Source organism: Chrysemys picta, chromosome 5, assembly GCF_011386835.1.
Source record: "Chrysemys picta bellii isolate R12L10 chromosome 5, ASM1138683v2, whole genome shotgun sequence".
NCBI lineage: Eukaryota > Metazoa > Chordata > Testudines > Emydidae > Chrysemys > Chrysemys picta.
In genome coordinates, this window is record NC_088795.1 from 143,617,564 (window position 1) to 143,642,308 (window position 24,745).

The 24,745-nt window shown below is 54.5% G+C and overlaps 2 protein-coding genes across 2 annotated transcripts in view; both read left to right on the forward strand.

The window, feature by feature from the left end:
* Positions 1 to 24,745, forward strand: part of LOC135984056 (putative N-acetyltransferase 8B) — a 156,762-nt gene that overhangs the window by 9,018 nt on the left and 122,999 nt on the right. The window contains exon 3 of the mRNA XM_065598453.1: positions 4,290 to 4,404. The gene's annotated coding sequence lies outside the window, so the exon portion shown is untranslated. The remainder of the gene's footprint in view (positions 1 to 4,289; positions 4,405 to 24,745) is intronic.
* Positions 4,428 to 5,974, forward strand: LOC101931009 (N-acetyltransferase family 8 member 3-like). The gene has a single exon (XM_005314806.3). It carries the CDS (start codon positions 4,970 to 4,972, stop codon positions 5,639 to 5,641), a length of 672 nt encoding a protein of 223 aa, XP_005314863.3. The 5' UTR covers positions 4,428 to 4,969; the 3' UTR covers positions 5,642 to 5,974.

The following is a 24,745-nucleotide window of genomic DNA, read 5'->3' on the forward strand; positions in this document are numbered from 1 at the left end:
GCTTCATTGACCTGGTTCTGTGCATCCTGCTGATACGGCATTGTGATGGCGCTGCCCGTGGGACCCAGCTGAGGTCACTCGATCAGGGTGAACTGCAAACAAAACGGGGCAGAGAAACCCCAGACGCTGGTGGATCTTCCAATACTTAGATTTACCAACCAGCCCCAAACAGCCTCTGTGTTACCTCACTGGTTACTCAGAGTCCAACCAACGCAGTTCCCTTAAAGTGCCCAGCCTCAGGCCTCCGTCCAGACACACACATCAGATATGATGATGATTACTGAAAATCTGATCTCATCATATAAAAGAAAAGGTTCTTCCAATCCCAAAGGATATAACTGGACACACCCAGGTCCAATTATAACTTAGATCTTACCCAAAATACACACTATAGCCAATTCTTATTAACTAAGCTAAAATTTATTAAAAAAGAAAAGAGAGAGTGCTGGTTAAAAGATCAATATACAAACAGACTTGAATTCAATTCTTGAGGTTCAGATGCATAGCAGAGATGAGCTTGTAGTTGCCAAAAGTCCTTTTAGAAATAGTCCATAGGTTATAGTCCAATGTCCATATTCAGGGTGACTCCAGTCAGTGACTGGGGATCTCAATCCTTATGGCTGAAGGTTTCCCCCCTTGAAGCCCAAAGCAGATCTGAGATGAAGCAGGATCGTGTCCCAGGGTTTTTATACATTTCCAGCAGCCTTTTGGCCTGAGAAAACAGTAGGCTCAACTTTCCTTCTCCCAAACATCCTGGCAATTAGCACAGGGTAATTTATCCATTCAACAGTCCAGATACAGGTTACCATAACCTTCAAAGAGACATAGAGACAATAATACTATTTCCCTCAAGTGCCTTCCTAAATGTTAATATTCCTTTTTTGATCTTTGAATCAAAGCTATAGCAATAGACAAGACTTGTTTACTTACATCTCAAGACCTGAGCAAACACCTCCCCTTCTACCTCTAACAATGCAGACTTGCATTTCAAAGCTCTATTCATTTACCTGTCTTCCTAACCAGTCTCTACAGTTCGGCCATAGGTCAGGTCAGTTTAATTAACTCTTTCTGGCCCTGTCATCTGTCAATGAGATATTATATTACAGTTATAACGTCACACACCCCTCTCCCGGAGACACCGCCCTGCTCCCAGCCTCAGCTCTGGGGGGGGGGGGGGGAAGGGGAAGGATGCGGACAGGACTAAGTGGGGTGTGAGGTAAAAACTTTGGGGACAGTTTCACTGGCTTTCAGCCCCCCACTATAAGGTGTCCCTGCCCCACAGACAGCGCTGGCGCAGCCCGGAGCATCTCCGCAGTACCCGCAGCATCAGGGATGTCTCTCCGGCGCAGAGCTGGTACCAGAGCTTCGCACGAACTGGCCTTCAGCGAGCTCACGTGGGATGCCAATAACCCGGGGGAGGTTCCATTGTTCTTTGCATTTGCTGAGTGCCCATCCCCAGTATCTGGGCAAGAGGGACGGGGCGGGAAGGGCTGTGACTCCAGTTTGCTCATGTCCCCCACCCCCACCCCACTTCCACCTGCAACCGACACTATTCGTGGTGTGTGTGTGACCCCCACAGCGGCTGGTCGCCCCATTGTGGTGCACACACGCAGCCAGACAGGCTCTGCCCCCAGCAGCTCCCAGTCCAGAGAGAAGCCCCAGGCAAAGGGCTGAGGGGAAACACGCCCAGGGAGGGGAAGGGACTGAGCCGACATCCCGCAGCAGGTCAGGGGCAGAGCTGGGGTAGCCCCGGTCTCCTGCATGCTAGCCCACTGCCCCAGCCACTAGCCCACACAGCCTGGCTTCTGGCTGTTAGCTGCTGCGTGAAGTGGCCGAGGCCTGACCCCCAGGGAATGTGCCTCGGCCGCTGGCGGGGGGGTCGTGCTGTGATCCCCTTACAGAGATGGGGACTCCCAGCCCCAGAGCAGCTCGTTTGGTGCCACGCAAAGGCGACGAGACGCAGCTGTAATCTGCTTCCACGCCCAGGAACCAGCTTGAGCTTCCGCCAGCAAGGAGGGAAGCAGTTAGAGGGGGGGGCTCTGGAGTGCGTGGGGGGGGGAGCAGCTTATTGCTGGAGTGCGGCTGTCGGGGGAAAGCTGAACTGTTGCAAAGACCCCGTCCTGTCCCCCCAGGCAGAGCTGCCTGCGTCAGGCTCTCTCTAAAGCCTGCTTTCCCTTTAAGCAGCCTGGGCCCTGCCAGCTGGCTGGATTCCCGGGGAGGGCGGCTACATCCCGGCTCTGGGCAGCTAGCGGTTGTATCACCGCTGCTCTGGAGCTCCTGGCTGGAAGTGGGGGGCTTTCACTCCGGCTGGGAGGCCCCTGGCTGGGTCTGTGCACAGCTGAGTTCTGCAGCTGGGAGACGGGGTTGGGGGCACTGCAGAGTGTCGCTGCACCCTGGGGGTTTGCACGGCCACAGAACAATGGCTGGCCTGGGGGGCCCTGTGCCATGGTCAGGGCCGGCTCCAGGCACCAGCCCACCAAGCATGTGCTTGGGGCGGCACCTGGAGGGGGGCGGCGCGGTGCTCCGGCCCGAGAGTGGGGCCGCAAGTGGGCTCGCCGCCCTCCCCACGGTGCTCTGGCCGCCGGGGACAGCGGAGCTGCAGCCGGGCCCTCCGCCCTCACCCCGGCGCTCTGGCCACCAGCGAAGCCGCGGCGGGCTCGCCACCCTCCTCCTGGCGCTCCAGCCGGGCTTGGCGCCCTCCCCTGCCACGCTCCCCGTGGGCGGCGGGAGTGGGGGGAGGCAGTGGGAGGCAAAAAAGCCAGAGCCGGCCCTGGCCATGGTGCTAAGGGGCTGCTCGGGAGAGGAAAAGGCTTTGCTCCTGGCTGCAGCTGGGAGCGTTTCCTTTTCGGCTGCAAAAGGAGGAACTGAAACCGCTTCCAAGGCCTTGAGCTGGCCAGCCCGCAGTGCCCATGCAGGGGCCGTGGAGGTGGGGGCTGTTCCTGGGGACTGGCTGGCCAAGCCGCGGCTACACTGAGCTCTGGAGCCCAGGGTGTTCTGAGAGCAGGGGAGAGAACCCAGGCGTCCTGCCCAGCCAGGCAGCAGAACAGGTGTGAGCGGGTGAGCACTGACTGCTGCACTTCCTCTCCAGAGCTTCCCGCGGTGCCTGGGTGTGTAAGGGCCAGGCCGAACCGAGGGGATCCGGCGCATGTCAGGCCCTCCCCTGTGCCGGGCATGGAGCATTTCCCCGAGGGCAGCCGTCGCTCACCATGCCCCAGAGCAGGCGAGCTTCTGAGCAGCACGAGGGGCCTGTGGTTAGAGCCCGTGGTTGGGAATCAGGCCGTCCGGGGTCTCCCCAGGGAAGTGTTAGTGTGCAAGGCCAGGTGTGCAAAGGGAGGCACTGAGCAGCCTGCCCCCATCACCAGCAGTGCCAGGCTCCCGGGTCAGTGCCCAACCCACCAGCCGGCAGCTGCCTGGGATGTCTGCTGGCCTCCTGCGGGGGCTGGGTTCGGCTCACGTACGCCCACGACAAGGCCGGGGAGAATTTCCCGAATGTTTTTCTGTTCGTTGCGATCACTGGCTGGGGGAGACCAATCAAACCGCCCCATGAACGCTCCGGGGGCCTGGCGACGTGGCCGTGCAGGAGGTTTATGGCCGTTCGTGCCTTAAAACAATCCCCGAGCTGTGTGCCTGCCATGGTGCACGGAGCTGGACGCACTGAGGGCTGTTGGCCAATGCCCAGGGAGGACGGGAGGCCCCGGCTGTGTAGCTGACAGTGCCAGGCAGGGTAAGCGAGTCTGGGCCGTCCCGGGCAGCATGGGCCGTTGTGCCTTGTTCTATGTCCCAAGCGCTGGGGCTCCCACCCCTTCCGTCCCACCCCTTCGTTCCTCTCTATCCAGCCAACACCTGCCCCTCTGGGGTCTCCCAACCCCTCCTGCTGCCCAGGCTTCCCCTCCCATCCCAGGGCTGGGCCCCCTGCCCTGCTCCTTGCTGGGGAAGGTGAAAGAGCAGAGGAGGAATAGGGAATCCAGGAAGTGCCCCATGGAGTTGAGGAGCTTCCTGTGGGCTTGGTCCCAGCTGATGGTTATTGTCTTTTGTTTTTATAAATTAATGGAGATATCCTATCTCCTAGAACTGGAAGGGACCTTAAAAGGTCATTGAGTCCAGCCCCCTGCCTTCACTAGCAGGACCAAGTACTGATTTTGCCCCAGATCCCCAAGTGACCCCCTCAAGGATTGAACTCACCACCCTGGGTTTAACAGGCCAATGCTCAAACCACTGAGCTATCCCCCCACAACAGCATGGGGCAAAGGCCCCAGATACAGAGCGAGTATCTTCTCCCACGAGTCCAGGAAGCCTCTTCTGCTCCCGAGCGTGGAATCTCCGGGGACTCGGGATCTAGGGATCTGCTCCCAACACTCCTGCAAGGTCAGCAGGTCTTCCTGAGCAGCGCTGCACCCCCGCTGGGTAGGTACCGCGCTGGACAAGGGGACGAGGGTGACGGGATCACTGCAGTGCGAGCTGCTCTGGGTGTGGATCTGGGGGAGGGGGAGAGGCTGATCCACAAACACCTGCCGTCCCCTTCCAGACGGGATCACAGCCCGTTAGTCTGGGAAGCTGCTTGGAGCGTGGGGCATGGAACCTCCATGGGCAGCCTGTCGCCAGCTAGGGCTGGCGTTTAAAAGGGCAGCGTCCGCCTAGTGAAGCCCCCTGTCCTGCCCCCCCAGCCCCTCTACCCTGAGCCCCTAGGAGAGATTGTCTCCCCCCGTCCCCGACCCGTTCCTGGTGCTCCTCTCGCAGGGCAGGGCTGATGGGTGGGTGCTGAGGTAGCTGGGAGTGGGGGTGATGAGATGGCAGGGCGGTGGGTGGAGGCGTGACAGGTGTTTGCCAGGAGTCAGTGAGGGTGGGGAGGAGCCCAGTGCAGCGAGAAGCCAGGGGCACTGCAGGAAGTGGCCGGTGGATCAGCAATGTCCCAACCCACTCCCCTGGTTTAATCTCTGTCTGCCCTAGTGTGCCTGGGCTGAGCAGCCCAATGGCCCTGTACCGCATCCGGCAGTACGAGGACGGTGACTATGAGGCCGTGCGCACCATGTTCGGACGTGGGATTATGGAGCACACTCCTGCTGCGTTCATCTACATGCTGAAGTGTCCCCAGGCCCAGCTGCTCTTCCTGGGCCTGTTCCTGGCGGTGCTCGCGGCCTCCGGGTCCCTCCTGGTCTCCCTCCTGGCTCTCCTGCTCGGTCTCACTGGGGGCTGGTTTTGCAGCCGGTCTCTCTGGACCGATTATGTCCAGCAGTCTCTTCGCAACGACCTACTGGACATCCGGAGAACCTACCTGGAGGCAGCAGACTCTTGTCTCTGGGTGGCAGAGGCTGAGGGGTCAGTGGTGGGCATGGTGGGGGCCGTCCTGCCGGACGACCCCTCGGAAAGCGGGCACGCCCTGGAACTGAAGCGTATGTCCGTGGGGAGGGAGCACCGGGGCCGGGGCATAGGCAGGGCGCTCTGCAGGACGGTCATCCGCTTCGCCCAGGAACACGGGTACAGTGCGGTCGTGCTGTCCACCTCCATGGTTCACTACTCGGCCCAGCAGCTGTACGAGAGCATGGGCTTCCGGAGGGTCTTGGTGAGGTCTCCATCGCTCCTCGAGAGCTTTCTGCAGTTCTCCCTGTTTTATTACCGATACGAGGTTCCAGGGTCTCGCTGAAGGCTCAGGGGGGGCGATTCTTCACCTGCCTGCTCAGCCGCTGGGAGCTTTGCCTGGCTTGTCAATTAACTCCCAGCAAGTTGCTACTTTTTTATCTTTTGGGTTAAAAAATAAACTGAGTTTGGAGGAAAAGTCTCACGTGCGTGACACTGTTCTTGTGCTGGCTTGGGATTATTGTTCCCCCAGGGGCTCCTCCTTCCCCACAGCCACCTGGGTCCCCTGGATCTGAACTTCACCCCTGGAGCTGAGTCGGCCGGGATCAGACTCACCCCCATTGCTCAGTGGTTCCTAGATGGCCCCTGACCCCTAAAGAACCAGGCGACCCTGGCAAGGAAACCTTGTCAAGGCTGCTTCCCCACTCTGAACTTTAGGGTACAAATGGGGGGGCCTGCATGAAAACTTCTAAGCTTAACTACCAGCTTAGATCTGGTCCGCTCCCACCACTCTCGATGCTAATTCCCTTCCCTGGGTAGCCTTGAGAGACTCTTCATCAATTCCCTGGTGAATACAGATCCAAACCCCTTGGATCTTAAAACAAGGAGAAATTAACCATCCCCCTCCTTTCTCCCACCAACTCCTGGTGGATCAAGATCCAACCCCCTTGGATCTAAAAACAAGGAAAAATCAATCAGGTTCTTAAAAAGAAGGCTTTTAATTAAAGAAAAAGGTAAAAATCATCTCTGTAAAATCAGGATGGAAAATAACTTTACAGGGTAATTAAACTTAAAGAGCTCAGAGGACCCGTCTCTAGTCTCAGGTTCAAAGTACAGCAAACAAAGATAAACACTCTAGTAAAAGGTACATTTACAAGTTGAGAAAACAAAGATAAAAACTAGCACGCCTTGCCTGGCTGTTTACTTACAAGTTTGAAATATGAGAGACTTGTTTAGAAAGAGGTGGAGAACCTGGATTGATGTCTGGTCCCTCTCAGTCCCGAGAGCGAACAACCCCCAAAACAAAGAGCACAAACAGAAGCCTTCCCCCTGCCCCAAGATTTGAAAGTATCTTGTCCCCTTATTGGTCCTTTGGGTCAGGTGTCAGCCAGGTTACCTGAGCTTCTTAACCCTTTACAGGTAAAAGGATTTTGGAGTCTCTGGCCAGGATGGATTTTATAGTACTGTACACAGGAGAGCTATTACCCTTCCCTTTATAGTTATGACAAACCTCCATGAAGGTTCATTTGAATTTTCACCCACTCTTCTTTGACAAGTTCATGTCTCATTCCTGTCATCCACAGAAATGACCAATCCTTGGATCTTGCCAATTTTTTCATCCCCCACAACATCCAGTAGCAGTGAGTTCCACAGGCTGGCTATGTGTTGTGTGGAAAAGGCAATTCCTTTGCTAGGTTTATAATGTCCCACCCTTCCCGTTCATTGGCTGTCCCCTTGTTGGTGTATCCTGAGACAAGGAGAACAGAAGCGCTGGATCTTCGTTCTGTAGCCCATTCGTTCTTTTATTCATGTTGAGCACGTCACCTTAGAAAGGAGACGGATAAGAGTGAACAAGCCCAGGCTCGTTGATCTCTTCATGGGACAGTTTTTTCCAGGCCCTTGTTGGTCCCCATTGCCCTCCTCTGAACCCGCTAGTTGTGCAATGTCCTTTTGGAGACGGACCCTATCCAGATCGACCTCTCTTTGCTGGCCCGTGTGGGCCGGGCACATGGCAGCCCTGGGTGCACATGCTCACTTGCTCTTGCTCCTCACAGCCCAGAGTCCTCGGCACCTCCCTGACAGCCCCGCTCGCTCACCCGTTCCCAGGCAGTGCGAGGTGTCTCGATTGCAGCAGCAGCCGTGGCAGGAGACGAGCGAGGGTGCAAACGCCCCGCTTGGCCGGAGCACACAGCTCTGTCTGGGGGTTCGTGTCCTCGGCCCTAAGGGCACAGTTGGGCGGCTGGTTCCCAGGGCAGTCGACGGAGACGTGCTCGCTCTGATTTGAGCTGGCGGGCTAAAAGTAGCCGTGTGGCCGCAGTAGCTCAGGCTAGCCGGCTGGGCACGTACCCAGGGGAGGGCATCTGAGACTGGACGTGGGCGGCTAGCCGGAGCTACGGGTCTCCCAGAGCGGCGTGACCCCAATGGCCTGGTGTGCCAGTGCCATGCAGGACCCTGGCCCCACACTGCACAGGGGCTGGGAGGTGCCAATCCGTTGGGGTCCTTGGCTGGGTGGTGCCGCCCAGGGGGAAAGCCCTGCACTGTTGTCACCAGCCAGCAGCCGGGATTCAGTTGCTCCCCAGCCATTCCCAGGGCAGGGACTCCTGCAGCCGCTGAGCCGGGCCCCAGGGGCTGGTGGAGAGCAGGCCCCGCAGCGGGAGGAATGCCTGGTTTTAATCCTTCCCAGTGCAAGGCTGGGTGGTGCAGTGCTTACGGCACTGGCTTCGGACTGGGGCGACGCCGGTGCTATGCCCTGCTCCGCCACAGTCTGCCTGGGTGCCCTTGGGCCAGTCACTTAGCCGCTCTGTGCCTCAGTCCCTGACTGTGCTGAGGCGAGCAGCCCTGCCTTGCCTACAGCGGGGTATGAGGACGGAGCTGGTTTTAGTAAAGGGAAATCATGCCTCACCAATCTACTAGAATCCTTGGAGGGGGTCAACAAGCATGTGGACCAAGGGGATTCAGTGGATATTGTGTACTTAGATTTTCAGAAGGCCTTTGACAAGGTCCCTCACCAAAGGCTCTTACGCAAAGTAACCTGCACCGGGATAAGAGGGAAGGTCCTCTCATGGATTGGTAACTGGTTAAAAGATAGGAAACAAAGGGTAGGAATAAATGGTCAGTTTTCAGAATGGAGAGAGGTAAATAGTGGTGTCCCTCAGGGGTCTGTACTGGGCCCAGTCCTATGCAACATATTTATAAATGATCTGGAAAAAGAGGTAAACAGTGAGGTGGCAAAATTTGCAGATAATACAAAAAGTCTAGAGTGGTAGCCGTGTTCGTCTGTATCAGCAAAAACCACGAGGAGTCCTTGCGGCACCTTAGAGACTAACAAACTTATTCGGGCATAAGCTTTCGTGGTCTAGAACCCACTTCATCAGATGCATGCAGTGGAAAATGGCCTAACCCCCTGCGTCCTTCAGCCCCCAGCATTGGGCTGCTGCTGGGAATGGGAAGAATCCAGAAGGATAACGACGGCATTAGCGCTGCCAGAGGCGCTGCCCAGGCCGGGGAGGAGAGAAGCCAAGAGCCCAAGGAACCAGGACCCCCCTTTCCTGGCACATCGTATTTCTCCTACTAGCTCAGCAGCGGAGCCCTCTCCTCCCGGTGATGCTGCACCAGCCCGGTCCAGCCCCCCCTTCCCCAGGCCTCGGAAGCTGCCACCTGGCACCAGAAGCCAGGCCCAGGCCGGGCGCCCGTCTCCTCGGGCCCAGCTCCGCTGGCAGGTACAATGGGTGGCGTGTTGGGCTCTATTGACACAGGGCTGTGGTGCTGGTCCGTACCTGGCTGCCGGTCAGTGGCTAGGACGCTGGGCCGGGGCTGTTTGCGTTAGCGACACTCCAGGGGCTGTGCACAGAGCGCCCGCAGTGCGCTGGGGTTCCCACCCGCTCCGTCTGTGTAGGAGCCAGGCTGGGCTGCCTGCCAGTGACCGAGGCTCTGTGCCCTCGGGCGGCAGAATGGGCAGGGGGGAGGGGGGACCCGCCAGGGAGGTGATTGCATCTGTTTGGATTAATCAGCTAAGCTGTGAAGCAAACAGGGCTGCTACCCCCTCCCCACGGCCTGCCAGCCCATCCTCCCTCGCCAGCTGTTGGGCCATGGGGCAGGTGGAGGTGGGCTGGGGAGGGTCAGTGATTGGGGGGGGGTGTCCCGGGGTAGAAGCGGGGGTTGTAGGGAGGCTGGGGGTAGGGGGTTAGGCTGCTCATTGAGTGGCAGGCACGCTATAGGGTCAGCTATTGGGAAGGGGGGGTGCACACTTTGGGGGCTGTGGAGGGCTGGGCAGTGCCTGTGGGGCGGGGGGCAGAGCAGGGACTAGCCAAGCGGCTGGGAAAGGCCCTTGTTGCTGGAAGCGGGTTACACCAGATGGGTGCCCCTCCATGCCAGGAACACACCATGGCTTTGTGCTTTGTTGAAAGCTTGTGTCCCTGACATATTTGGGGTGCATTGCGTCATACACCAAGAAGTGCTCTGCGCTAAACCTGACAAGGGAGACAGACCGAAAGCTGTAATAGACAACGTGGTGCAGATTGTTCACTTCATACACGCTCGTCCCCTGCGTCACCATCCAGGTGGGGAACTTGTGCACCAAATTGAAACAGAAGATGGAGACCTCGTCACGCTCACTGAAGTGCGGTGGTTACGCCGTGGTAAAGTCCTGGGCTGTTTCCTGGCACTGCTACCAGAAATCCAGCAGGTTCTTGCTCAGAAATCTCAAAGGTACCCAGAGTTGGAAGATGAAAACTGAATTTTGGATGTGGCTTTTCTCGTCAGCATCACTGGTCAACTGAACGTGTTGAACGAGTCGTTGCAGGGGAAAAAATCACTTCTTGCTCACACTAATTGCTAGTGTCAGAAAATTCATGCTACACCTGCAGTTAATGTCAACTCAGTTACCTCCATGTGACGACACTCACTGCCCACATTTGAAAAAATGCTGGACAAACACTGATCAAGGAACCCAATCTGATCCGTCAGTTCACAAACAAGCACTGGCTACACTGGCAGAGCGTTTCGAGAACTGCTTTTCTTCTCGGAGAGCTCTGAAGCCCTGCCTCTCAGCGCTCTCACATCCATTTGCATTTGATCTGAACAAATGTGGAGTAGCATGGTAGAGCTCTGGGGGTGATAAAAGGAAGTTTGAGGAGGAATTAATTCATGTCCATGCCCTGGATGAAGATGAAATTAACCAGCTAAAGAGGAAAGGTTTACAAGAACGGTGGTTGAATACCCCGGTCTAATTCTCTGGCACGGAATTGCAAAGCTCATGTCAATCTTTGGCGCAACATACACATGCGAGCAGACGTTTCCTGCTACGGGACACATCAAATGCAAGAAGCGCAGGAGACTAACGGATGGAAAGCTCAGTGCTGAATTGCGAAGCGTCTGCTCTAAGCAATTGTCCTGAATTGATACTCTCAGTTGTGTCCCACCAGAGGCCGCTTTGTTACAGGGAGGTGTAGGTTGGACATTAGGAAACACTATTTCACTAGGAGGGTGGTGAAGCACTGGAATGGGTTACCTAGGGAGGTGGAGGAATCTACATCTGTCAAGGTTCCCTCCCCACTCTGAACTTTAGGGTACAGATGTGGGGACCCGCATGAAAGACCCCCTAAGCTTATTTTTACCAGCTTAGGTTAACAGTACGCTGCCACCACCAAGCGAGTTAACCAAAGATTTAGGGAGAGCCACTTGGAACTCTGCCTTTCCCCAAATATCTCCCAAGTCCCTAACCCCCACTTTCCTGGGCAGGCCTGAGACTAATCCTCCCCAAGTCCTTACACCCCTTTTCCTGGGTAGGCTTGAGAATATCCCATCACCACTTAGTCTTGGTGAACACCGATCCAAACCGTTGGATCTTAAAACAATGAAAAATCAATCAGGTTCTTAAAAGAAGAATTTTAATTAAAGAAAAAAGGTGGAAGGAATACCTCTGTAAGATTAGAATGAAAGGTAATCTCACAGACAATCAGATTCAAAACACAAAGGTTTTCCCTCTGGGCAAAACTTTAAAGTTACACAAAGAACCCACATTTACCCTCCCTCTTATTCGCAAAAGAACTCACAAACAGGAAAATAAAAGTAACCTAACTCATTCCTTCTCTAAATACTCACTACCCTATAGGGGTGGGATGGCTCCTTCTTTCTCTGTCTCCGGCAAAAGCCCACACCCAGCACAGACAAAAGACTTTTTCCCCCTTCCAGATTTTTAAAGTATCTTGTCTCCTTATTGGTCCTTCTGGTCAGGTGTCAGCTAGGTTATGTGAGCTTCTTAACCCTTTACAGGTGTAACCCTTCTGCCCATCTAAGTTGGCAGCAGCAAGGGCCGGGTTCAGTATCTAGGGGTTCCGTTTCAATAATGCAATGCAAAACCAGCTCGAGCCCCCACCCAGTGACCTGGGACAATTACATACCACCCCCCTGGGCGCCTCTAAGAGGCAATACTTCCCCTCTCGCAAGCACAGAGTCTGAGTGTAGCAAAATCCTTTGAATAAAGGAGGGAAACAATGCGGTATCATGTTGGGGAAACACCACAAACAGGATTCATACCGCAAACTATGAGCAAAAGACCCACCCCCAAGTAAGTTTGGCAGTATCCTTTTCCCCTCAGGGTCTTAAGTCCAGCAACCCAAAAAATCACCCAAAGTCCCAAAAGTCCAACACCCCAAAAGTCTCTTGAGTCCAGCAACCCAAAAATCACCCAAAAGTCCAACAAAACAAAGTCTCTGTCCCTGGTCGTTGCAGCCCCAGAGTTCAAAAGTTTATCTGCAGAGTTTTACCTCCCAGCCTGGGTGGAAATGCCCCGCCCCCCCCGGGGTGTTAAGGGGCACCTTACGTGGTCCAAGGCTGACTGCCCCACCTCCTCGTGGGGTTCTGCTGCAGCCTTCACCGCAAGCCACTCCGCCAGCTGCTCTGCTCCGCTCCACCAGCTGCCCCGCCAACTGCGCCACTCCGCCAGCTGCTCTGCTCCATCAGCCATCCGGTGAGCCGCTCCAGCCGTCTCGCCAACTGCGCCGCTCCACCAGCTGCTCCGCTCCATCAGCCGTCCCATAAGCCGCTCCGCCAGCTGCTCTGCTCCACCAGCCGTCCCGTGAGCCGCTCTGCTCCACCAACTGTCCCGCCAACTGCACCGCTCTGCCAGCTGCTCAGTCATATAGCTTCAGCCCCCCACCCACTTAACACGGCACTCAGTGATTTCAGCTCCTTATTGATTTCACCTTGTAGTAGGGGAGCCCCAGTGCTGCTGCACCATTGGCCCAAAGCGAGCTCAACATAGCAGCCTGTAACTAGGTTCTTAATGGAATCAAAATTAACTCTGCTATTCAATAGTGGAGAAAGGAGATAGTGCAATTGATATTTCCAGCCCTGAAAGAGTACCCACACCATCCACTATAAATACCCATCCCTGACCTCTCTCAATTCACTGGGTTTTGGAACCCATGTCCTTTTTCTAGCGAGTGCTACTTAGGTGATGGTGAGACCCTCTGTCATAAAAGAGTTTCATTGTCCTTGATTTACATAATCAGGGTAACAACACTTTATTCCTCCTGCCCCAATAACAGAGAAACTGGGGATCCCATAGCAGCCAAAGTGACCATTTTGGGCTGCCGTGGGCTCATGCCAGGCGGGTGGGTGTGCCTACGCAACCAAGATCAGCCCCTGAAGTTCTTTTCCAAAACTCGCCACAATTCACCACCAGATGTCAGGGTAGAGCTCATCCTGACTCTGCTTACACAGGTAAAAGAAGAATTAACCCTTAACTGTATGTTTATGACAACATCCTTAGAGGTTTTTAAGGTCAGGCTTGACAAAGCCCTGGCTGGGATGATTTAGTTGGGGTTGGTCCTGCTTTGAGCAGGGGGTTGGACTAGATGACCTCATGAGATCCCTTCCAACCCTGATATTCTATTATTCTAGGATTGTATGAGAAGCAACACACAGTGTCTTTGTTCACACATATTAGTAAGGATATAAGAATATCAAAAGTCAGGGTCCTGCACCCCCCTCTTCTGGCGATTCACCGTGACTCTCAGCCAGCCAGTAAAACAGAAGGTTTATTAGACGACAGGAACACAGTCCCAAGCAGAGCTTGTAGGTACAACCAGGACCCCTCAGCCAGGTCCCTCTGGAGTAGGGGGGGGGGCAGGGAGCTTAGACCCCAACCCTGGGGGGTTCCCTCCATTTCCTCAGCCAGCTTCAAACTGAAACTCCACTGCAGCCGTGTCCTTCCACCCTCCCCCGGCTCCTCCTCCAGCCTTTGTCCAGTTTCCCGGGCAAAGGTGTCACCTGGCCCCATCCCCCTCCCGGCTCAGGTTACAGGCTCAGGTATCGTCCCTCAAATAAAGTCATCCCCTGATATCCCATCCCCCATGCAGACAGTGCCAGTAAAACTAGACGACATTCCCAGGTCAATCCGCCCCGCTCCCTACTGCATCACATCTCTCCCCCCTTGGAGACTGAACTGAGCGGGGTCACTCGGACCAGTGACCTGGGGAAGTTCAGGGCCCCGTCTCTGGGAAAATGCATCCGCTATCAGGTTGTCTCTTCCCTTCACATGGACCACGTCCATGTCATAATCCTGCAGGAGCCGGCTCCACCTCAGGAGCTTGGCGTTGCCTCCTTTCATCTGGTGCAGCCAGGTCAGGGGAGAGTGGTCGGTGTGCACGGTGAAGTGTCGCCCAAAGAGATATGGCTCTAGTTTCTTGAGGGCCCACACCATGGCCAGGCGTTCCTTCTCAATGGCTGCATAGTTTTGCTTCCGGGGTAGCAACTTCTTGCTCAGGTACACGATGGGGTGTCTCTTCCCCTTTTCATCCTCCTGCATTAACACCGCCCCCAGTCCTGTGTCTGAGGTGTCGGTGAACACCATAAAGAGCTTGTCAAAGTCTGGGTTTGCCAGAACTGGGCCACTGACCAGAGCTTCTTTCAGTGCACAGAGAGCCTCCAGCACTGCTTGGTCCAGACCACCTTGTCTGGCTTCCTTTTCTTGCACAGTCCAGTCATGGGGGCGGCTATGGAGCTAAAGTGGGGCAAGAATCTTCCATAGTACCCCGCCATCCCAATAAAGGCTTGGACCTGCTTTTTGGTTTGTGGAGCAGGCCAGTCTCTGATCACCTCCACTTTGGCTGGTTCCAGCTTTAGGCAGACGCTCCCCACCCGGTGACCTAGGTAGGGTACTTTGGCCATCCCCACCTTGCACTTCTCAGCTTTTATGGTCAACCCAGCCTCCTGGAGTCGGTCCAGCACTTGTCTAACCTGGGACACGTGGTCCTCCCAGGTCTGGCTAAAGACACAGATGTTATTAATATACGCCACGGTGGTGAAGACGCGGGCCCGCGCCGTGCGGTCATACCAGACCTTCTGCTTCCTCTGGGCTCTGGCCAGATTCTCCTTGGCCAGGCCCATGAGCTCAGCAAGTCTTTTCCAGAAGGTTAGGACTTACTCCACCACTGACTCTTAATTGGGAGTGACCTTTCCCTCCCATTTGTCTTTTATTAGGTTTAGGGGCCCCCTTACCCTCCTGCCATTTAACAGTTCGAAAGGCAAAAACCCAGTAGACTCCTGGGGCACTTCCCTGTACGCGAACAGCAGGTGAGGTAAGTACTTGTCCCAGTCCTGCGGGTGCTGGTTTATAAATGTTTTTAGCATCATTTTTAGCATCCCATTGAACCTCTCCACCAGCCCATTGGATTGGTGCTCCGGTGCTTATGGGAGAAATGTGGGGTCCAGCACAGCTGGGCCTCAGTGTATCACCCCCAATCCAATGGGCTGGTGGAGAGGTTTAATAAAAGACAAATGGGAGAATCTGGCCAGAGCCCAGAGGAAGCAGAAGGTCTGGTATGACTACATGGCATGGGCCCGTGCCTATGCCATGGCGTGGACCCACGCCTAGGGGATCAGGTGATGGTTCTCATCCCCATGAGGAAAAACAAACTACAGGCTGCCTGGGAAGGTCCTTTCAAGGTTGTCAAGCAACTAAATGAGGTAAACTATGTGGTGGAGCTGTCGAACCGGGCCCACCACCGCCGGGGGTATCACGTCAATAGGATGAAGCCATATTATGACAGGGGGAATGTGGGTGTTTGACATTTGGGAGGAGCAGGAAAATAACCCTTTAGTAAATCTGTTCCCTGGAACAAAAGCTGGCTCCCCCCTGGAAACAATTCCCCTCTCGGATCGGCTGACCCCGGCCCAGCGAGCTGAGATCAAAGCGGTTGCTGCATCTGTACGGACAGCTCTTTTCCAATCAGCCTGGATGCACTAATCTGACTGTCCACTGGGTGGAGACAGGATCACATCCTCCTATAAAATGCTCCCCCTTCCAAGTCACAGAAAAAACTACACAGGACCTAAAAAAAAAAAGGTCAGGAACATGCTGGCTTTGGGGGTGATCCTGCCATTTTCCAACCCTTGGGCCTCGCCCGTGGTGCTGATCCCCAAAAAGGACGGGTCGATCCGGTTCTGTGTGGACTATCGGAAGCTCAATGCCATCACTGTAGCCGATGCCTACCCCATGCCCAGGCCTGACGAGCTCCTAGACAAGCTGGGAGGTGCTCGGTACCTTACCACCGTGGATCTTACAAAGGGCTACTGGCAAGTGCCGCTGGATGCAGATGCCAGGTTAAAATCGGCCTTTATCACCCCTCTGGGGCTCTATGAGTGCCTGACCCTGCCTTTCCGCCTCAAGGGGGCACCAGCCACCTTCCAGCGCCTGGGGGATTAGCTACTGAGGGGGATGGAGAGTTTTGCCGTGGCGTATATTAATAACATCTGTGTCTTTAGCCAGACCTGGCAACGACTGCAACAGCCGTAGTGGATCCAATCCCAGAGACCCAGCCAAAGCCAGTCCCAGAACCGGAACTGGCAACGCAACCAGCACCAGAATTAATTAAATTAATTAAAGAAAAAGGTAAAAATCATCTCTGTAAAATCAGGATGGAAACTAACTTTACAGGGTAATCAAACTTAAAGAGCCCAGAGGAATCCCCTCTAGCCTTAGGTTCAAAGTTACAGCAAACAGAGATAAACACTCTAGCAAAAAGGTACATTTACAAGTTGAGAAAACAAAGATAAAAACTAACACGCCTTGCCTGGCTGTTTACTTACAAGTTTGAAATAGGAGAGACTTGTTCAGAAAGATGGGGAGAACCTGGATTGATGTCTGGTCCCTCTCAGTCCCAAGAGCGAACAACCCCCAAAACAGATGTAAGCAGAGTCAGGATGAGCTCTACCCTGACATCTGGTGGTGAATTATGGCGAGGGTGGAAAAGAACTCCAGGGGCTGATCTTGTTTGCATAGGCACACCCACTCGCCTGGCATGAAACCACAGCAACTCAAAGTGGTTACTTTGGCTGGTGTGGGATCCCCAGTTTCTCTGTTATTGGGGCAGGAAGAATAAAGTTTTGTTACCCTGATTCTGTGAATCAAGGCCAGTGGAACTGTTGTATGACAGAAGGACTGAGTGAGTCATTCACCATTACCTAAGTAGCATTTGCTTGTCAAGGGGCATGGGTTACAAAACCCAGTGAATTGAGAGAGGATGGGTATATGTACCTGATGGTGTGGCTTCCTCCCTCAGGGGGTTGAAACACCAATTGCACTACCTCATCTCTCCACTGTTGAATGTTGGAGCTAACTTTGATTCCCTTAGGAGTCTAGTTACAGACTGCTGAGCTGAGTTCACTTTGGGCCAATAGTGCACCAGCACTGGGGCTCCCCTACTACTAGCTGAAATCACTAAGAGCTGAAATCACAAAAGAGCTAAAGCTATCTAAGAGCTGAGATCACTGAGGCTGTGTTAACTAGTGGGGGAGCCTGAAGCTATATTGCTAAGCTAACTTAGCTTAGCGGGGGTGAGCGGAGCGGCTGGAGGAGCAGCTAGCAGAGCAGAGCCTTGTGGGAGTGGCCCAAGGGACGGCTGGAGCGGAGCGGACCGGAGCGGAGCGGCTCACAGGTCGGTGAGCGGAGCGGAGCGGCTGCCAGAGCAGTTCGTGGGACTGCGGGTGGAGTGGAGCAGTTCGTGGTGAAGGCTGCAGTGGAACCCCACGGAGAAGCAGCCGGTTGGCCTCGGATCACGTAAGGTGCCCCTTAACACCCTGCTCACCCCCCCCTTTGAACTCTGGGGTTGCACTGATCATGGGCAGGATCCCCTGGGAGAATAACATGAAGGGCAAAGGGGTCCAGGAGAGCTGGCTGTATTTTAAAGAATCCTTATTGAGGTTGCAGGAACAAACCATCCCGATGTGTAGAAAGAATAGTAAATATGGCAGGCGACCAGCTTGGCTAAACAGTGAAATCCTTGCTGATCTTAAACGCAAAAAAGAGGCTTATAAGGAGTGGAAGATTGGACAAATGACCAGGGAGGAGTATAAAAATATTGCTCAGGCGTGCAGGAGTGAAATCAGGAAGGCCAAATCACACTTGGAGTTGCAGTTAGCAAGAGATGTTAAGAGTAACAAGAAGGGTTTCTTCAGGTATGTTAGCAACAAGAAGAAAATCAAGGAAAGTGTGGGCCCCTTACTGAATGAGGGAGGCAACCTAGTGACCGAGGATGTGGAAAAAGCTAATGTACTCAATGATTTTTTTGCCTCTGTCTTCACGCACAAGGTCAGCTCCCAGATTGCTGCACTGGGCAGTACAGCATGGGGAGAAGGTGACCAACCCTCTGTGGAGAAAGAAGTGGTTCGGGACTATTTAGAAAAACTGGACGTGCACAAGTCCATGGGGCCGGATGCGCTGCATCCGAGGGTGCTAAAGGTGTTGGCGGATGAGATTGCAGAGCCATTAGCCATTATTTTTGAAAACTCATGGCGATCGGGGGAGGTCCCAGATGACTGGAAAAAGGCTAATGTAGTGCCCATCTTTAAAAAAGGGAAGAAGGAGGATCCGGGGAACTACAGGCCAGTCAGCCTCACCTCAGTCCCTGGAAAAATCATGGAGCAGGTCCTCAAGGAATCAATTATGAAACATTTAGAGGAGAGGAAAGTGATCAGGAACAGTCAGCATGGATTCACGAAGGGGAAGTCGTGCCTGACTAACCTAATTGCCTTCTATGATGAGATAACTGGCTCTGTGGATGAGGGGAAAGCAGTGGATGTGTTATTTCTTGACTTTAGCAAAGCTTTTGATACTGTCTCCCACAGTATTCTTGCCACCAAGTTAAAGAAGTATGGGCTGGATGAATGGACTGTAAGGTGGATAGAAAGCTGGCTAGATCGTCGGGCTCAACGGGTAGTGATCAATGGCTCCATGTCTAGTTGGCAGCCGGTTTCAAGTGGAGTGCCCCAAGGGTCGGTCCTGGGGCCGGTTTTGTTTAATATCTTTATTAATGATCTGGAGGATGGTGTGGACTGCACTCTCAGCAAGTTTGCAGATGACACTAAACTAGGAGGCGTGGTAGATACACTAGAGGGTAGGGATCGGATACAGAGGGACCTAGACAAATTAGAGGATTGGGCAGAAAAAAACCTGATGAGGTTCAACAAGGACAAGTGCAGAGTCCTGCACTTAGGACGGAAGAATCCCATGCACTGCTACAGACTAGGGACCGAATGGCTAGGTAGCAGTTCTGCTGAAAAGGACCTAGGGGTCACAGTGGACGAGAAGCTGGATATGAGTCAACAGTGTGCTCTTGTTGCCAAGAAGGCTAACGGCATTTTGGGCTGTATAAGTAGGGGCATTGCCAGCAGATCGAGGAACGTGATCGTTCCCCTTTATTCGACATTGGTGAGGCCTCATCTGGAATACTGTGTCCAGTTTTGGTCCCCACACTACAAGAAGGATGTGGAAAAATTGGAAAGAGTCCAGCGGAGGGCAACAAAGATGATTAGGGGTCTGGAGCACATGACTTATGAGGAGAGGCTGAGAGAACTGGGATTGTTTAGTCTCCAGAAGAGAAGAATGAGGGGGGATTTGATAGCAGCCTTCAACTACCTGAAGGGGGGTTCCAAAGAGGATGGAGCTCGGCTGTTCTCAGTGGTGGCAGATGACAGAACAAGGAGCAATGGTCTCAAGTTGCAGTGGGGGAGGTCCAGGTTGGATATCAGGAAAAACTATTTCACTAGGAGGGTGGTGAAACACTGGAATGCGTTACCTAGGGAGGTGGTGGAGTCTCCTTCCTTGGAGGTTTTTAAGGCCCGGCTTGACAAAGCCCTGGCTGGGATGATATAGCTGGGAATTGGTCCTGCTTTGAGCAGGGGGTTGGACTAGATGATCTCTTGAGGTCCCTTCCAACTCTGATATTCTATGATTCTATGATTCTATGGACAGAGACTTTGGGGGGTTGTTGGACTTTTGGGACTTTTGTGATTCTTGGGTTGCTGGACCCAAGAGACTTTGGGATTGGTGGACTTTTGGGACTTTGGTGATTCTTGGGTCGCTGGTTTCAAGAACCAACGGGAGAGGACACGGCCCAATTTGCTGGGGTGGGTCTTCGCTCATGGTTTGGTCTAAAAACTCTAGTTTTGGTGTTTTTTCCATTTAATGCTGATGTTGTTTACCTCATGTTATTAAACATTTTCTGTTACACTCAGACTCCGTGCTTGCGAGAGGGGAAGTATTGCCTCTTAGAGGTGCCCAGGGGGTGGTATGTAATTGTCCCAGGTCACTGGGTGGGGGCTCGAGCCGGTTTTGCATTGCGTTATTGAAACGGAACCCCTAGATACAGAACCCGGCCCTTGTTGCTGCCAACTTAGATGGGCAGAAGGGTTACACAAAGAACACAAACAAAAGCCTTCCCCCCACCAAGATTTGAAATTATCTTGTCCCCTTATTGGTCCTTTGGGTCAGGTGTCAGCCAGGTTACCTGAGCTTCTTAACCCTTTACAGGGAAAAGGATTTTGGAGTCTCTGGCCAGGAGGGATTTTATAGTACTGTACACAGGAGGGCTGCTACCCTTCCCTTTATAGTTATGACAGGGACACAGACAAGGCTCTGTGGTGTCAGAGCTGAGGAAGGTGTGCAGAGGGAGGGGGTGCAGGTTCTGGGAGGGAGTTTGGGGATGGGAGGGGTGCAGAGGGATGGGGTGCAGGGATGAGGGCAGTGGGTTGTGGCTGCAGATGAGGGGTTTGGGGTGTGGGAGGGGCTCAAGGCGAGAGTAGGAGTGTGGGGGGTGAGGGCTCTGGCTGGGAATGGGAGGTTTGGGGTGTGGGAGGGGCTCAGGGCGAGAGTAGGGGTGAGGGCTCTGTCTGGGTCTGGGAATGGGAGGTTTGGGGTGTGGGAGGGGCTCAGGGTGAGAGGAGGAGTGGGGGGGTGAGGGCTCTGGCTGGGGCTGGGAATGGGAGGTTTGGGGTGTGGGAGAGGCTGGGGCAAAGGGTTGGGGTGTGGGGGATGAGGGATCTGGCTGGGACTGGGGATACGGTGTTTGGGGTGCTGGAGGGGCTCAGGGCGAGAGTAGGGGTGAGGGCTCTGTCTGGGTCTGGGAATGGGAGGTTTGGGGTGTGGGAGGGGCTCAGGGCGAGAGTAGGGGTGAGGGCTCTGTCTGGGTCTGGGAATGGGAGGTTTGGGGTGTGGGAGGGGCTCAGGGCGAGAGTAGGAGTGTGGGGGGGTGAGGGCTCTGTCTGGGTCTGGGAATGGGAGATTTGGGGTGTGGGAGGGGCTCAGGGTGAGAGTAGGAGTGTGGGGGGGTGAGGGCTCTGTCTGGGAATGGGAGGTTTGGGGTGTGGGAGGGGCTGAGGGTGAGAGTAGGAGTGTGTGGGGAGGGGGAGGGCTCTGTCTGGGGCTGGGAATGGGAGGTTTGGGGTGTGGGAGGGGCTCAGGGCGAGAGTAGGGGTGAAGGCTCTGTCTGGGTCTGGGAATGGGAGGTTTGGGGTGTGGGAGGGGCTCAGGGTGAGAGCAGGAGTGGGGGGGTGAGGGCTCTGGCTGGGGCTGGGAGGTTTGGGGTGTGGGAGAGGCTGGGGCAAAGGGTTGGGGTGTGGGGGATGAGGGATCTGGCTGGGACTGGGGATACGGTGTTTGGGGTGCTGGAGGGGCTCAGGGCGAGAGTAGGGGTGAGGGCTCTGTCTGGGTCTGGGAATGGGAGGTTTGGGGTGTGGGAGGGGCTCAGGGTGAGAGCAGGAGTGGGGGGGTGAGGGCTCTGTCTGGGTCTGGGAATGGGAGGTTTGGGGTGTGGGAGAGGCTGGGGCAAAGGGTTGGGGTGTGGGGGATGAGGGATCTGGCTGGGACTGGGGATACGGTGTTTGGGGTGCTGGAGGGGCTCAGGGCGAGAGTAGGGGTGAGGGCTCTGTCTGGGTCTGGGAATGGGAGGTTTGGGGTGTGGGAGGGGCTGAGGGTGAGAGTAGGAGTGTGTGGGGGGGTGAGGGCTCTGTCTGGGTCTGGGAATGGGAGGTTTGGGGTGTGGGAGGGGCTCAGGGCGAGAGTAGGAGTGTGTGGGGGTGTGGGCTCTGGCTGGGAATGGGAGATTTGGGGTGTGGGAGGGGCTCAGGGCGAGAGTAGGAGTGTGGGGGGTGTGGGTTCTGGCTGGGAATGGGAGATTTGGGGTATGGGAGGGGCTCAAGGCGAGAGTAGGAGTGTGTGGGGGGGGTGAGTGCTCTGTCTGGGTCTGGGAATGGGAGGTTTGGGGTGTGGGAGGGACTCAGGGCGAGAGTAGGAGTGTGGGGGGGTGAGGGCTCTGTCTGGGTCTGGGAATGGGAGGTTTGGGAGGGGCTCAGGGTGAGAGTAGGAGTGGTGGGGGTGAGGGCTCTGTCTGGGTCTGGGAATGGGAGGTTTGGGGTGTGGGAGGGGCTCAGGGTGAGAGTAGGAGTGGTGGGGGTGAGGGCTCTGTCTGGGTCTGGGAATGGGAGGTTTGGGTGTGGGAGAGGCTGGGGCAAAGGGTTGGGGTGTGGGGGATGAGGGCTCTGGCTGGGACTGGGGATAAGGTGTTTGGGGTGCTGGAGGGGCTCAGGGCGAGAGTAGGGGTGAGGGCTCTGTCTGGGTCTGGGAATGGGAGGTTTGGGGTGTGGGAGGGGCTCAGGGCTGGGGTAGAGGGTTGAGGGTGCAGTGGGGGGGTGAAAGCTCTGACTGGGGGTGTGGGCTCTGGGGTGGGGCAGGGCTGGGGATGAGTTTAGGGTGCAGACAGGCTGCTCCGGGACAGGGCCAGAGAGGAGGACTCCCCCCAGCCCTTTCCCTGCCGGCAGCAGCGAGCTCTGGGGGAGGAGCCCCCCTTCCCCGCCCCCTCCCCAGCAGCACATTCACCCCCACCACTGTCACTGCATGTGCTCCTAGGGCCCCTCTCAGATCCAGGAATCTCCCTCACCTCCCCTGTGGTGGGTGCCGGGAGGTGCTGCGTGCGCCTCCTCCCTGCTGTTGCCCCTGACTCACTGGGGGTGAGGGATGGGGCTGCCCCTTGCCCAGCATGGGGCAGGAGCAGTGACTGCGGGTTGGAGGGCCCCCTGTGCTGCTGGAGGGTCCTGCCAGAAAAGGGAAGGGTCTGAGGGGAAGGGCAGGCTCAGAGTCAGTCTGCCCTGGCAGTCGAGATGGGGGGCGCTAGGACCCTGCAGCAGCAGTTGCTGCAGAGGAAAGACAGGGACTCTCTGCTCCAGCCGGGGGAAGGGGGGAGGGGGGAGCAAGTCGGGGCCAGGAGACACTCGGGGGAGGCGGCAGGTGGGGCCAGGGGGGAGATCACCCGGGTTATAAATATCTCCGTGCCAGCAACATTTTTTTTCTCTACTGTTTTCTGCGCACCTCGGCTTTGTGTGCCCGAGGCAAGTGCCTCACTCGCCTCGTCCTTGTTACGGCACTGACTGGGGCTGGCCCGATTCCCAATAAAGCAGGGGCCATCCCAGGTGTGGGTCAAAGAGTGCTCCTTTGCTGAAAACTTTCTGTTCATTACTGGTTGGCCTAGTTCCCATATCAAAGGAGGTTTTCCCCAGCCTAGTTTGTTGTCTGTGTTTTGCTGTACTATGCCTAGCTGTGTTGCCACTTGCTTGTGCAAAGCAGCTATTGTCTCTGCTACGGTTTGTACCCATTCATCCGTTACCCGCTTCCCTTCCCAGGCACTAGGCAGTTCCACTCCCTGTGACGTTATGAGTATGATATAATATCTCATTGAAAGATGACAGTCCAGAATTATGTCACAGACTGACCTGACCTATGGCCGAACTGTAGAGACTGGTTAGGAAGATCTGTAAATGAATAGAGCTTTGAAATGCAGCCTGTATTGTTAGATGTAAAAGGGTAGATGTTTGCTCAATCTTGTGATGTAAGCAAACAAGTCTTGTCTATTGCTATAGCTTTGATTCAAAGATCAAAAAAGGAGTATTAATATTTAGGAAGATACTGGAGTGAAACAGTATTATTGTCTCTATGTCTCTCTGAAAGTTGTAGTAACCTGTATCTGAACTGTTTAATGGATAAATTACCCTGTGCTAATTGCCAGGATGTTTGGAAGAAGAGTTAAGCCTATTGTTTTCTCAGGCCAAAAGGCTGCTGGAAATGTATAAGAACCTTGGGACATGATCCTTCTTCATCTCAGATCTGCTTTGGGTTTCAAGAGGGGGAAGGCTTCAACCACAAGGATTGAGGTCCCCAGTCATTGACTGGAGTCACCCTGAATATGGACATTGGACTATAACCTATGGACTATTTCTAAAAGGACTTTTGGCAACTACAGGCTCATCTCTGCTACGCATCTGAACCTCAAGAATTGAATTCAAGTCTGTTTGTACATTGATCTTTTAACCAGCACTCTCTCTCTTTTCTTTTTTAATAAATTTTAGTTTAGTTAATAAGAATTGGCTAGTAGCGTGTATTTTGGGTAAGATCTACGTTATAATTGGACCTGGGTGTGTCCAGTTATATCCTTTGGGATTGGAAGAACCTTTTCTTTTATATGATGAGAGAATATTTTCAGTAATATCATCATATCTGACAGGTGTGTCTGGACGGAGGCCTGAGGCTGGGCACTTTAAGGGAACTGCGTTGTTTGGACTTCTGAGTAACCAGTGAGGTAATACAGAAGCTGTTTTGTGCTGGTTGGTAAATCTAAGTATTGGAAGATCCACCAGCGTTTGGGGTTTCTCTGCCCTGTTCTGTTTGCAGTTCACCCTGATTGAGTGACCTCAGCTGGCTCCCACGGGCAGCATCGTCACAGTGGCGGCGTCGTGCTTGGATCCACAGAACCAGGTCAATGAAGCTCTGGGTCAGAACCCTGCGCTATCCACATTTGAATGTTGGGATTGAGAGTTTGATTGGTTAAAGAGCAGTTGCAATGGGTGAGCAAAGAGCATATGAGGCCTTGGCAAAAAAGCCCTGGAAGGTTTGTGTTCAGAAAAGGGATAAGCTTTAGAAAGAAAGCTACAAATGAAGAACTGAGAGATCTGTTAATGGCCAGTGATCAGGAGGCAGGAGCACAGCCCTTACCTGAGGCTACAGAAGCTGCAGAAGCCATTAGAATGCAAAAGGCAGCAAGTAAACTGCAAGCCCTGGAAGACACCTGATATCTGCTGCGAGAGCAATACAGCGATGCACACACAATCCAGGAAGTTT